This window comes from Clarias gariepinus, chromosome 22 (genome assembly GCF_024256425.1).
Source record: "Clarias gariepinus isolate MV-2021 ecotype Netherlands chromosome 22, CGAR_prim_01v2, whole genome shotgun sequence".
Classification (NCBI taxonomy): domain Eukaryota; kingdom Metazoa; phylum Chordata; class Actinopteri; order Siluriformes; family Clariidae; genus Clarias; species Clarias gariepinus.
The window spans coordinates 785,020-800,337 of record NC_071121.1 but is presented as its reverse complement, the minus strand read 5'-3'; the positions used below and the strand labels follow the sequence as shown (position 1 = coordinate 800,337).

The following is a 15,318-nucleotide window of genomic DNA, read 5'->3' as shown; positions in this document are numbered from 1 at the left end:
GGGTTTTGCAGATGCACCTGAACACATTCTTGTCTTAAAATACCAACTGACTGTTGTTATTTAATCAGCTAATGCCATTTGGGTTTGAAATCCCCAGTATTGTTCTGGAATGTAGAAAATAAACCACTAAAGAAAAAACATTGACTTGAAGGGGTGTCTAAACTTTTGACTGGCTCTATATATTATTTTATTTATTTATGTATTTATTTATTAATATGCTAAAAATTGCAACCAGGGTTTTTTTTGTGGAAGGGCAGAGACACGTATCTCTCACTCCCGAGCGTTCTGTGAGCTGGAGACGGTCGGGGTTCGAGCAGGTCTACAGGCCAGGGTGGAAGTCATTGATCGGAGCCGTGTGTCAGGTAATACCAGTACATGAGGACGATGTGTTTGTTTCTGACCACCTGCAGAAACGTATCACCAGCTCACATTATAGAAACCTACACTAAAAACATTGACCTTTTTCCTTTTCCCAGTCTGTTTTCGGGTGGCGATGTTACAGTGCTGACTAGAGCCAGCTTGTGTCCTCGGTGTCAAACAATGAATTTGGGGGGAAACAAGATCATAAATGTAAAAACCAAAGTCGCTTGTCAGATTTTTGTCACGCGGCTATATCTTTAAAAAAAAGCTCCAAAACCTGCGAGCCGTAGTATTTTTGAGGGACTTTTAAGAAAAAAAAACTTTTCGTTTTTAGTTGACAAAATGCAGTCAGTTTATTTTTTTGTCAATTTGTTTCTTTGTTTAATTTTTGAGAAATCCTCACTCAGGATAAACACAAACACATGCACGTGCTGATTGTTTTCCTCACTGCAGTGCATTATGGGATCGAGGTGACAGTAGGGGTGCAGTGTGTGTGTGAGTGTGTGTGTGTGAGTGTGGAGTGAGAGAGTGTGTGAAATAGAGAGAGGGCTTTTGGCTCACTCAGCATCTTTGAGCAGTGACGCTCCAGCCCCTCATCCGTTTCCATGGAGACCATGGAGCCAATTAAAAACCGGCGCGCTGGACTGTACCACTCTGAGCGGAGGAGGGGGAGGGGGGGGCAGGTAGAGTGGGCTGCAAACCAAACCTCACGCACACACACTAATAATAATAACAACAATAATATTAATAAAAATCAAAAATTAATTTGTATATATTTAGGCTTCAGGTCCCCGCAAACCTGAGTACAGAATAAAGTGGTATAGAAGATTTACTTTATTTACACGTCTTTTCTAAATGTTTTGAATGTTTTTATATTTTATATGATTATAGTGTTGGAAATTATTGATATTGGTAATATTTCTGGGCGGCTGTAACGGATTATCTGTATTTACATGATTTCCTCTGGGACAATGTGTCTCACAATACGACATGTCACCTTAAGAACTCGCCTTGGATTAAACTCGTATGCTGACGTACCGCTGTGTATTTGAAAATAGATTTTTACAAAAAGATCTTTATATTACTTTATAAATTCCCAAAACAGAACTGATTTTACTTTGACTTGAATTTAATTGTGTGTGTGTTTTACATTTTTAGTTTTTTTATATTTATCAAAATTTCAATTATGGAAGTAAAGATTTAATAAAATACATCAGAGATCAATTAAATAATCAGTGAAGTGAAAAACCTCGAGAGCAGAAACGAGTCTCAATAATAAACACGCCTGCGCTCTCTCTCTCTCTCTCTCTCTCTCTCTGGTCTGTTCTCCCCCATATACATGGTACACTCCAGTGTGTGTGTGTGTGTTTGTGTGTGTGTGTGTGTGTGTGTGTGAGTGTAAGCTGCATCACGGCTGCTGATGAGTCTGAATGAAACAACAGACCGCCGTAGCTCCTCACTCCATCCTCCTGCTAACACCCCAACCTCCACACACACACACACACACATACACACACACACACACACACACACACACACACACACACAGCGTGACCTCCATCCTGACCTGTCATGGCGTACAGACTCTCCAAAATGTGAGTACTCGTTTCTTATGACCTTGTTGGGATAAAAAGCTCTGTGTGTGTGTGTGTGTGTGTGTGTGTGTGTGTGTGTGTGTGTGTGTGTGTGTTTCCTTGCGTGACTGACCTCCTGAGTCACATCTTTTATGCAGATGTTATTGGTGGGCTATGTGTGTGTGTGTGTGTGTGTGTGTGTGTGTGTGTGTGTGTGTGAGTGTATGAATCCAGTCACGTGTGTGTAAACAGGAATATTCCGCAGGGAGGTTGTCATGTGAGCTGTTTGTGCGGGTCCGTCCACGTGTGTATGAGTGTGTGTAAGAGAGAGAGAGAGAGAGAGAGCTGTGTGTGTGTGTGTGTGTGTGTGTGTGTGTGTGTGTGTGTGTGTTTGGCAGTGCAATTTGTGTGAAATCACCACATTGTAATATTTGGATGGTTTTCCTGTTTTCGAATCAAGTTGCAACAGAACAACTGATTCTGTGTGTGTGTGTGTGTGTGTGTGTGTGTGCGGTTTGAGGTGAAAGCTCTATATCAGGACGCAGGAGGCGGGGCTTAACAATCATCACATGTTTTACTTTACACACTACATGAGGTGGAGTATGAATTTTAAAACCTCTGGCTTGTCCCACACACACACACACACAAACACACACACACACACACACACACACACACACTCACCTCTGTATTACACTGTTATTTTTACACCATAAGGGTTTAATTTCACCTGGACTAATGATTAAGCGTTAATTATAACTATAAATCTATAATATTGTATATAATAATAATGTATAATATAAACTGTAACTATAATAAGTTAATGCTGCGTGTGTGTGTGTACGGCGCCCCCTGGCTGAACCACACCCCCTCTGTTAGCTGTGGATTTTTCATATCATATTTTTAAACTCCTTAATAAACCACAGACGTTACTCGCAAGCGCTCAGGGCGGGGTCTGGTTGTAGCTACAGCGCCCCCTAGCGCGTCCCAGAACCACACCGGAGTTAAAAGATCCCATGTAACGGTGTGCGCTGTTAAATCCACATGTAACGGCCCGCGTTCCAGAGACACAGAGGATCTGACCAATCACAGGTGAGATCTGAGTCTTGTATCCAATCGTAACACAGAAGGCGGGATTTACATTACTGCGTTTCTAATTGATGCACGGCGCTGGGCGCTCTCACACTCCCTCACACTCCTTCTGCTGATGTGATGTCATATTTTTATTATAGTTTGATTTTGTTTTTATTGTTATTAAACTGAGAAAGGGTTGTGTATCTGTGTGTGTGTGTGTGTGTGTGTGTGTGTGTGTGTGTTTAAAAGCTAGTACTGTTACAGAGACGAGACGATGCGCTTTTGTGTGATTCGATATGCGATACGCTGCTCACGAGTCCAGACAGTCGCGATCCTGTTTAAAGCTCAATAAGAACCGTGTACGACTGCAGAACACGTCCACTTCATCCCGTTTTTGTCTTGTTCTTCTGGGGCTTTGATTGTACGCAGCAAAGTGCAAATAATATTTCTTACTGCTCTATTTCTATACTGTTTCTAATAGTCTAAAATCTTTTATTAAATAAAATACACCTCCCTCAGACGGCGTTTAATTGCTTCAATTCGGCGCAGTGTGAAACCTAACGAGGCCTAATAAAGGAGAAGAACAGAATGAAGCAGGAGATCCAGGTGACGAGTCTGAGTCAGTAATCAGACTAAAAGGTGTTTAAAGTAACGGATTAGAGGAAGAGTTCTGATGGAGCTTCTCGCAGGGCTGAAGGTCACAATGTGTTTTTCATCTCTTTGAGCTGATAGAGAAAGAGAGAACGAGGGACGGCAGGCGTGAAAGTCTCTTTCACAGCTTTCAGTTACATTTCATTTCCCTTCTTTTCCTCCTCTGCGTCAACAACGCTCCTATTAAAGCCTTTAAATAAACGTCTGCCTTTTTGGCCTTGTTTTTTATCATCGTCTGAGAATCTGTCCCGATCTCCTCCGTGTTCCAGACGTCCTATAATAATAAAGAGAGAAATGTCCTGAAATCCACTTCTTCACTTCTTCTCTTTCTGTTAATGCCTTTATGTTCTGTCTTTACACCTCCTCCTGTTGTATAACACATGAAAATCCCTCCATCTGTTTCCTACTGAACGGCTTTGTGTCTAAAAACAGACGTGTGAGCGTCGAACAGAGACTCGAGCGCCTCAGCTCCAGCACACGGTGAGGAACGCGGGGAGGAACACGGGGAGGAACACGGGGAGGAACACGGGAAGGAACACGGGAAGGAACACGGGGAGGAACACGGGGAGGAACACGGGGAGGAACACGGGGAGGAACGGGGCCAGGCGCATTGAGGGGGTGTGGTCTGGACACGTCGAGAATAATAACAGAACAGTAGGACGCCCTGCGGTGGCCTCGTGCAGGAATTTCTCAGGAACTTTAATCAGCGCTGAAGTGTTTGTTTCGGGTGTTAAACGCCCAGGAGGGGTCGGTGTTCTCCACACAGTTCTGTCACACCTCTGTGATGGTGCTGAATCTAAATTAACATAAACATTAAGTGCTTTAGCTGTACAAATCAAGTGTTGATGATGGAGATGGTCCTAAAACACAACAACATACAGAACCTTTAATGCTGTTAAAGGTCAGTGGCTGTCTTCTGTCCTGTTCCACAATATATTTTTAAATTTTTATCGTTTTAAACTTTTTACAATTTAAACTCTAATTGTGTAATACTTAAAATTGGTATTTTATTACAAATTTTATTTTAAAACCTAAATTCCAGTTTAAATTTAATTGTATTGCGAGTTGTATTTTCTAGCGTCATATTGTCGTAATGTGTTCGGTGGTGTACGCAACAAAATTAACTTGTGTTTTATCCCTTATGTGTGCCGATTCTTTTGTGTGTCAATTTGTGTATCATCACACTGACTCACACACTGGATTTTTTAAAGCAATTTTTTCATTTATACACATGTTATGATTTAAGGCATATTGCTTATTATGTTTGTGAAATATGTTGCAGTTCCTCTATGAGCCCACAGGTGGCACTCTAAGCTGTTCACACATGTGCAGTCAGCACAGCATCCCGTGTGACAGAAGTGAATTATTTGCTATGATTTGTTTCAAATTGCAAAACAATTAACATGTAATCAGTATATTTATAAAATTGTAATATGTACAGAATCACAGCGCAAATCAAATCGGTACAGAGGTGTATCGTGATATTACGGTATCGGCCGGCCCTTGGTGATTCTCGTCCCTATCAGCTACATTATTACATTATTACATTATTTTCTTTGGTTTTCTGGTGGTTTTTTTTTAGATGTTTTGTTAAGTTGACGTTTGGAATGTTGTGTCAGAAACTGACTCTGATTGGACGTATAGTTTAGTCTGTTTGTTTTTGCATACACAAGGAAAGATTGTAGTAAAGAAGTAGTGAACAGTCAGCCATGATGTCGCTGTTTTGCTGCAGTGTTGCTCATTTAAAAGATTTTTGAATGGCATTCAAGTCAAAGCGGGACTGTTGATTGTCTAGAATAACAGAACAGTTTTGATGTTAAGTCTTGACATCTAATCAAATGTACCATAAACAAGGGGGTGAATACTTATGCATGACACTTTATAAGTTCCTGATTATATCATCCCCTGCTACACTAATGCACTTATTACAGTGTTTCACTAGTGCTTGGACACCATCAAGGTGTTGTATTAGTTCTCAGTATTTCGGAGCCGTGATCAGACTGTCTGTCTGATTCACATCTGAAACACCGGCCTCCCAGGAACTCCTTCAATGGAAAAAAACAGCCTGGTTTGATCTCCAGTTTCGTTCTGTGTTTGCACAAGCTCCACTGCACCACTTCTGGGTGTTAATGCCTCATCCCGTCATACAGTCCTGACCTCGATCCAAGCCATTTCCACATGTTTGGGCTGTTATAGGAGTTCCTGTGAAGCCAGCGTTTCAGACGTAAAGCTTGTTGAAAGTTTAAAAAGCATTTAAAATTTTTAATTTAATGCAGAAATATAAAGGGAGTACTTACTTATGCTCTGCTGGGGTGATGTCTTCAGTAGTACACACTATGTCGCCTATCTAACTAGGACCCTAGTGTGTGTGTGTGTGTGTGTGTGTGTGTGTGTGTGTGTGTAATAGAGTTGTTGTTGTAAAGACCTATGACCTCAAGGAGAAATGCCGTTTTTTCAAAATTGCTCAAAAATGTAATCAGTTAATATAAAGTAAATGCAAACTATTTATTTCATTAAAAAAATCCCTCTGACTTGATCAGAATAAGTTTCTATTCCAGTTCAGGATTCAGTACATTTCAATATGTGATCATCCGTCACCTCGTCCCCAGTCGTAGCTAATCTGATGCTAGCCTGCACGCTCCTCTATATATATATAATTTTTTCCCCCCTGTGTAGAGAAATAACCGCGCCCGTTCTCGTTGACTTTCTGACTTCCTGTATGTTTCTCCTTGTGTCGTAGGTCTGTAGATACTGGTACTTTGCACCAGTATTGCTGTCCGGCTCCGTTGTACAATACGCAGCTAGCCGTGCCTGCGCCTCTCAAAGAGTGCAGGTAAGCGTCACGCTAGTCTCAACATGCAGCGTAGCCTAACTCGAGCCATCACTAAACCGCAAGCTCGCATCGCTTAAACCAGCCGGACGAACATCTGGTACAAAAGGTGACGTGGCTAAGCATTAGTAACACGATCATCGCATGCTAACCTGGACAAATTAGCATGATCCCATACTGACAGGCATGCCTTTATTATTAGCCACGTTAGCATGTCAGGATTCTGAGATAAACTGATATTTGATGTCATGACTCCAGCTTTAGTGTTTTTCACGCCGGTATTTCATCTTAAATTTTATTTTTATAGATATGATATAAAGTTTTGTCTCGCATGGATCATTGCTACATCCGCTACATTGCTACATTGGCCAACTCGTTTTGTTTAAGCTGCATGTGTGTTTCTGTTCTAAACAACATCTGAGATGCCTTTTACTTTTTCATTCCGTTCTTCGTAATAAACCTCATTACACTCTCCTCTTGAGACAATAAAGTAGTGATTAATCAGGAGGTTATTCCTTTCATTACTGTCCTGCTGTAAGAAAAAAACTAAAAAACGTATAAAGTGCTGCGCATAAGTATTCACCCCCTTGTTAGTAAATTTAATTAGAAATCATGACTTATAACATATTAAATACTGAGCGAGAAAAACTGTAGTTTTTGCAAAACTATTTAGGAATAACAAGCTGTGGTTACATAAATATTTACCCCCCATCAATGTGAAACCTGTAAATTAGTTCAGTTACTGTATTGATTCATTAGGTTAAATAAGTCTAATGTGCAAAAGACTTCTGCACAATGCGGTAGGTAATAAATCTTGTGAGACCAGAATGTCATTATATAAGGCCGTGACATTTTCTCTCAGCTGCGCTGTGTGTATATCCCTGTGTTTCTAGACGACGCGTGTTCAGTATTACTCGTTTGTCAGACTCTTTCCTGTTTAAAGACTTGAATGAAGTTTGTAGTACTGATCAGAGTTTGGACGTAAAATAGAAAGCTAAGGCTAAAAGTATTCCAACTGTGATGGGAAGAGCTGATTAGTCTAAAAAAAGAAAGAAAAAAAACAAAGGGTCAAGGGTAACTTAAGAACATGAAGATTAAGAACATCCTGGACTCTCCATAAAGCTGGACCTGTTGGTGAAGGTGGTGTTTGTTTGGATGAAACCAAATGTACGCATTTTAACCTTGAGTTCGTTCAAGAGAAACCCAGCACACTGGTAACCCCCCTCTCTCTCCTGTGAAGCATGGTGGTGGGAGCATCACGGTGAGAGCCACACACACCCCACCACCAGCCCCCGTCATGTTTTACCTCGATTTGGTCCACCAGCTTGTTATCAGGAACATTCTGTGTTCTAACATCGAGATTCGTAATCCGTCAGCGAAGAACGCTAATTAGATCTGAATTCTAGCGTCGCGTCAGATGAAGTGTGGTCACACAGCAGGGGGGAAACATCACACCGTACACACTTCCTGTTTGCTTCATCGTGCATCATGCATCATGCCCTCCTCCTTATGCTCCGGCTGCTCGATCATCACATCCCATCATGAAAGTAGAGATTTTATTCACCGTTCTGTACTGAATTCCTTCCAGCAGCCATTTTATGTTCTGCTCCTCTGCCAGGGAAGATAACGATCTGCACCGCTTCTGCTGCCCGTCCTCCGCCAGCACCGGCCCGTCCAGATAGCCGAGAGACAAGCAGAACCTCGGACCGGTCCTACAGCGCACGACTCCTCCGTCTTCCTCTTCAGACACGTCTTTCATGGAGCATTTTATCTTCGTGTGCACGTGGAGCTCGCTTGGGTCTCGTCTGAGCCTCGCTCCCGATCAGGACTTCACTCAGCTTTACTCGTTTTAACAATTTCCAAATCAGTCTTTAAGGAGGTTGCATGTTTTTAACAATTATTAATTGTACAATTACCAATATACACACACATACACACACACAGGGGTGCTGTAGTAAGTAAATCTCATCAAATAATTATCAAAATGATATATTTTTTAAATCCATGATGCATGAAATAATGTAAAATATTATTTTGGTGAGATTTTGAGAACAGAAAGTTATTTAATAATAAATAATAAGAATTAAATATGAGACAGAAATATTTAAAAGTCAAATCCGTGACTCTTTGGTGTGAATAATGATGTATACGACACCTGATGCAGTTATAAATCTTTAATTTATTCATAACGATGTCAGTTTGTTGAATCACTCGGCGCTAATTACTGTAGCGATTAAGAGCAGCAGGCAGTCACATGGGGGTGGAGGGGGTGGGGGGTGCTGATGGGGAGGGGGCGGGGGGGGGTGCTGAGGGGGAGGGGGTGTTTTGGGGGTGGGGGGTTGTTGGGCTGCTGGTTTATAACGAAGGCCTAAGAAGTGAAAACAGGAGATGGATCAGATGCTTTATTGCGCGTCTCTCCTCTGATCCTCTGCCAGGTTCTACTGACGTGTACACAAACTCTAATAAAAGAGTTATTTTTTAAGAACTGGTTATTGTTAGTGTTTTGATGTTTCATGTTAACAATAAGAATCATTGCTGCTATTAGATTAATTATTGCATGAATATTAATAAATTATCGATTTAATCCTTATTATCATTATATAAACATAAATTATTACATTATATTATACATATATTATCATTATAATTATTATTGTAACAGTTATAGTCTTTTGAATTATTGTGGCAAAATGTTTAAGGAAGTTTTCTTGCAACATTACTTTTAAATGTTTTTTGTTTGTTTGTTTTTTGTCAGAGTCACAGGATAAAACTTGTGTGGAGATTTACAAAGAGTTTATAAACATTTTATAATTATTTTTGACATTTTTGCTAATTGTAATATTTAATCTCTCATTCATGCATTTATTTTTCATTCTTTTTTAATAGATTTTTTTAAATTTATATTTATAAATTAAAAATATTTATATATATTTTTTATTTTAAAATATATTTATAATTGTATATAATTGTATTTAGGTATTTTATTTAATTTAATTCAACTTTATTAACACTTTGCTGCCTGTAATTATGTATAGGGAAGGAAAAGTACAGTATAAATAACCATAATTAATGTAATTAGTAGTACTGTTATTATTACTAATAATAATGACATTATTATTAGTAATAATAATAATAAGAAGAAGAAGAAGACGACTGATAATGACACTGTGAGTGGCAGCTGAAGTTCAGGAGAGGAATGTGTGGGTTTTTTTTTTTTTTTTCCCACATTCTTCTGAGCTGATGAAGAGGAGGCGAGACCTCACATCATCACCTTGACATTCTCACACTCAGACAGGAAGTGTGTTTCACTGAATCCTTTTTCTATTTTTTTCTTCTCTGCCCTTATTATAGCTGTTCTTTATTTAATATAGATTTATATTTAAAGCATGGGTGATAAAAATCCCTGCATCTTCCATATCACACCCTTCTGGTTGCATAATCGAGCAGGTCTGTAGAGGCGCAGTTGCTGCAGCGTGCCTGGAGGGGGCGCAGTGTGATCAGGTGACTGCAGTAGTAGATGTCCTCCAGAGAGGAAGCGCTCCTGATGAGAATGCTGCAGTGATGTAAGAGGGTTAGAGCTCGCTCCTTACCGCAGCAGTCATGTCTGCAATCTCCTGAACATCAGTCTCTTCCTCTCTGCTTTTCCTTTTTTATTTATTCGTTCTCTTTCTCTTTTTATCTGCATCTTCTCTCTAACACCTTGGCCCGGGTCGTCTGAGCTCAACCCCGCAAGTTTGTACCCCACAAGCACTCGGGTTAAACAATTTAAACAGAAAGGAACCGTACACTCGGGTCTTTAACCTGCTTAGCGCGCGCTTTACGTTTATTCCTCTGATCAGATCTCTGTGGTTAGCGTGCGTCACCAAGTCTGATCACATGATGAAGATCTGCTAATGATAGACCTGCGATTAAAGAAACTGATGTCCTAAACTTCTGCTTATATCATTCATCAGAGAGATCATGCTCACCTGTGCTTTTCACAATTAAAGTGTAATAAGATTTTTTGTTAATTAGCATCTTTTATGATGACTAGCGTACTCGTAGCTTGCCGTGACTTTGTCGACCTCCTGCTGATGGATTTGAGATTTGAATAAAAAATTCCTTTCGCTAAACAGCCGGTTTAATCAGGCCGCGTTCCCTGCTCACCATCAATAAATCACATCACATGATGTGTCCTAAACCTCGGATCTCAGGTCACAACCACGCGGTTATTGTATTTCTTTTAATTCATGTTTGTTACTCTATTATTTTACAGTGTAACGCTAGTGAAGTTTAGCTAGAAATGGAATATTGCTTTTGCGGTTTCTGATGAATAAATGTAGAAAACAGAAAGGGAGAAAAAAATAAATGATAAGTTTTAGCTTAAACGTAAAGCTGGAATACTCTTTCAGGTAGGGGGTGTGGCCTAAACGTTTATAAATTTTAATTAATAATTAATTTGTTTATTTATTTTTTATACGGAGAGATTACCACCTGTAGAAAAGAGCGTTTGGTTAATTTGGACGTTTAAACAGAAATCTGTGGATGCTTTAGCTCCTAACGGGTCTAAAAAACGCTTGTGCTGCTTTTGACACTCAGTCATCTCTAAAACCGTCACCAGGAGCAGGAGTTTCAGCGAGCAGGAAGAACAGGAACCTAACATGTACTGTAATGTAATAAGATCAAAAACCACCAGAAACTGAAACTTAGAGAAAAGAAATCAGTTGTTCTCATTTCTGGAGTGACATTTGATGCAGCGTGTGCTTGGTTTATCATACAGGCTTTACAGAAAGCAGGGCTTGTGGATTTCTTTTAGGATTTCTCCAAATTTCTAAGTGTTTAAATCCATGACAGTTTAATAAACTAATCAGTGCGCGCGTAATTAATACTGAAAATCTGGAAGAAGGCGGCGTTTGGGTTTGATTGTGAAGTTAAACTCCTCCACCATCAAGCACAGCTTTAATTGTGTATAAGGGACGGGAATCTCCAGGGACTCACCCGATACGACTTCACCATACCTAGTTACAGATTCGATTTTATAAATAACCCTAAAACTTATAATAAGCAATAATTCACTCCTACACACAGGACGCAGTGCTGCACAGGAACCGTTTAAAGAGAGGAACCGCAACATATTACTGAAAACACAATTTTTTTTACACTCACTATTTACATCTGCGTCATATTGACGAGGAATCCAGAGTTGGAGCACATGATTAACTCCCAGAATGCACTGCAGCGGTACAGTCCGGACCAGCTACAGTAGCTGTCTGCTGAACAGATTGACAGAAAAAAAAAAACTGAAGCGTCGCTGCATCAGTCTCTCTAGTTAAACATAAAGAGAGGGTTAAATAGTATGTGACTTCCACCAGCACGGCATTGAGTAATGGAGGAAACGTCAACTCAGACAAATTAGAAACAGGTTTTTTTTTTCTAATAATGTAAATCAATTCTAAAAACATAGATTGATGATGATAAACATTAAAGCTGTCCTTCTTATGTGAATGAATGAGCGGAGAGAAATAGAAAATACATGATGATGTAGTTCAGGTCTCTGGAGGACCACTGAGTGTGTGTGTGTGTGTGTGTGTGGTCTAGCGCTGGTTTAAAAAAAATTGCAACATTAAAACTGACTTTAAATTAAAGGGGATTAAATTATAACAAGGATAATATATTCACAATAAATAAATATTACATTAAAATACATTATATTTTATTATTAGAATTAGAATAATTATAGTAAAAATAAATGCCTGATGTTTATTAAGCAGAACTACGGCACAGAGTGGAATTTCACTCGTACTACAGCGCACCTCCATCTGATATGTTCCAATGACATCATCGTATAGGAGATGCAGGAGACCCCCCCCCTCTGACCACGCCGTCCAATCAGCAGCTGTCAGCCGGTCATTTGCATGTTCAGTAGTGAAGGTGTTGCCTGGCAACCGTGAATTCGGCATGTCTGAGAGCTGAGCTGCAGAGGATCTGAGAATCTCTCCGGAGAAGCCGGGAGCCGCTCGACTGCAGAGTGGCAGTGAGGAGGAAGACGAGGAGGAGGGAAGGGTGTCCTGTACTCCGGTGATGACCTTCTGCAGATGTTCACCACCTAAAGGATACGAGTGGTGCACACACACATGCACGCACACACGTGTAGCTTGAAGTAGGTCTGCATGTGACGGAAAAAGCTCATCCATGGATCTAGGAGCAGGTGTGGATTGGCAGTGTCGATTGACCTGGTTATAACCATTTCTCAACGCAAACCTCAGAGGAACCTGCAGAAGGATTCTGAGGCTGTTCCTCAGGATGGAGAGCTTTAGCAAGAAGCCGTCATGGCAGCTCGGCCCAGCAGGCGTTCCACACAACTGCTAAGCGCTCAGGTGCACCATGAGTTTGTGGTCCATGTTTGGGGGGAGATGATGGATATGGAGATTTCTCATTACATCACATGACCGCGAGACACCGGATCCCTGACCATGTCACGGTTTAAAGCTCTGTGCCTGGATTACTGGCAGTTTCTGTGTCTGCAGCCTCCCAGTGGCTTTTTTAAAAGGTAAGCAAAGTGCTGAGATGAGATTATTTTTAGAGCTCAGCTTTAATTCAGGACAGAAATTCGTTTAATGGCCTGCGTTCGATTCGTGCCTCATGTTGGGATTCCTACAGGAGCCAGGGTTTCCTGTTGCAGTGGCTAACAGAATAATAACAGAAGTTATTATTTTATTTTATAATTGTAACATATGTTAAGCCTTTAAAATTACTTTATTTTTGTGATGGTATGTTTTGTTGTACTTTTATTTAATTGTATTTTTTATTTAATATTGGAAAATTAAGTTAAAACTAAATGATAGTTTTATTTGGACTTTTAAGCATATTTGAACACTTTGGTTTACAAAACAATAAATAAATAATATTGTGGATGATCAGTGTAGTGTAGGGGGAAAAACATTGTATTTGTCCAAAAAAATAAAAAAGTCAGTGCATATAGCAAGATCAGAAGTGGACCTAAAACGATACCTTGTGGGATGCCATTTTACATTTTTAGCACTTTGTCACACAAATACACAATTCTGATGGTTTAATAATAAACTTCTAGGATGAACATTCATGTAAGAAAATAAATTAGATATGGTTGTCTTTACTGTTTAAGGTTTTGTAAATTTGTACAGTCCTGTAGCCATGAAATTGGGTTTAACTTCCTGTAAATGTGTCTCAACATGGAGCTTTCAAAGTGTGCTGATTTCAACGTTAGCCAACTCCAATTTACTGCTGATTGTACCTTTATTACTCTTTATAAGTGTAAATTGTACATATTATTGTAATGACAGCCGTCTCGTAAGGGGCCAATCCGCAAGGAAATGCACTGTGCTGTTCAGAACACCACATAACCCCCCCGCCCTCCCCCCGGCACGCGACATGTGATCATTAGGTAGCACCAGGTAGAGAGCACGTTGTTCTGGTACTACTACGGCCAAGAAAAAGACAAAGATCAAGTCTAAATAAAAGTAAAAGTTATGAAAAAAGTGAAAACGGAAAAGAAAACAAAATCAGGAGAAAATAAGTGAAAAGGCACGAAACCCATTAAAAGGATAACCTTGTCCTCAGGAAGACACGAGACAGTTTATTTCAGTTTCACGAAGCTTCACCTTATTTTGAGGAGATGGAGGAGTTTTGTGCTTTGAGTTTTGTTTAAAGTTTTATTTCAGTTCCCTTTTAAGTTCCCCAATTAATAAACCCATGTTATCTCAGAACAGGTTTTCCCCTATGTGCACACAATTACTCCCACCGACCCCCTCTAAAGCCCTGCACCAGGGCTCTTACATTCATTATTACATCTCCTGACGCAGCCGTCAAACACGCGTCACAAAACAATTGTCACCCAGGACTGTATATCACTATGTAGTAAATGTCTATGAAGAGAAAAACAGCAGAACTAAAACTGAACCCTGTGGTACACCATGTTCATCGATCACTTTGTGGCAGTGTGTAAGATTGTGTGTCTTTTTCACCAATAATCACGGGCTTACCAATTGTCCTGCATTTAAATTACAATTATACAGTAACTATTCTAATTATTGAATTTTTACGTTACTTTCCTAAACCGCTGAAATTATATAACAACATCATGTGTTAGGCTGCTGGAAGTTCAGTATAACAAAAGTTGTCCTAGTTATCATGGAGTCGAGTTCAGCACAGGGACGAGTCAGAGGGGGGTCTGGATCACTAGAAGCTCAGGAGCAGCGTGTGTACTGTAGATCCGAGCCATTATGTAGCAGAATCCAGCTGGAGGTGGTCCTTCTCTGGATCCCTCAGGATCCTCACAGGGTTGACCTCTGCCTACTGGAGCTGCACAATCTCCAGTTGCCTCGCGATGGGTAGAGAAAGGAAAAACAGCTGGAAAAGAATTGGCGTAGATGCCGTTTAGGATATTAGCAACACTAGATAGGAGTGTGCATTTAGATGTACTGGAGTACAAGGCTACGTGATGAATTATTTGTATGCCAGATTAAAGAGATGTGTCTTGAGTCTACTTTTAAACTGATAGACTGTGTCTGAGCCCTGAACACTGTCTGCAAGGCTATTCCAAAGCTTACTGTAGAAGCTAAATATGAGAACGCCCTACCCCCTTTAGTAGGTTTTGATATTCTGGGAACTACCAGACGTCCGGAGTTTTGTGATCTTAAGGAGCGTGGTGGATTGTAGCGTATCAGAAGACTGGTTAGATATGTGGTACGTGCAGTAAGTAATGCTAGTACATGTGTATGACTTCACTGTGAACAGTTCTGACTTTTTGTCCTGTGTGTCCAGAATTTTAGACTTTAAATAAGGAATAAATAGCTTGAGGGTATGCTGATG

At 40.2% G+C, this 15,318-nt stretch overlaps 1 protein-coding gene across 4 annotated transcripts in view; it reads left to right on the top strand.

The window, feature by feature from the left end:
* Nucleotides 1–15,318, top strand: part of iqsec1a (IQ motif and Sec7 domain ArfGEF 1a) — a 99,781-nt gene that overhangs the window by 30,320 nt on the left and 54,143 nt on the right. The window contains exon 1 of one of the 4 annotated variants that reach the window (XM_053481908.1): nucleotides 1,743–1,955. The exons of 2 other annotated variants lie outside the window; for them this stretch is intronic. In XM_053481908.1, the coding sequence (XP_053337883.1) occupies nucleotides 1,933–1,955 (23 nt within the window). In that variant the 5' untranslated portion in view covers nucleotides 1,743–1,932. Of the gene's footprint in view, nucleotides 1–1,742; nucleotides 1,956–12,668; nucleotides 13,019–15,318 lie in introns of those variants that run through there. One more of the 4 variants, XM_053481905.1, reaches the window with a different exon arrangement.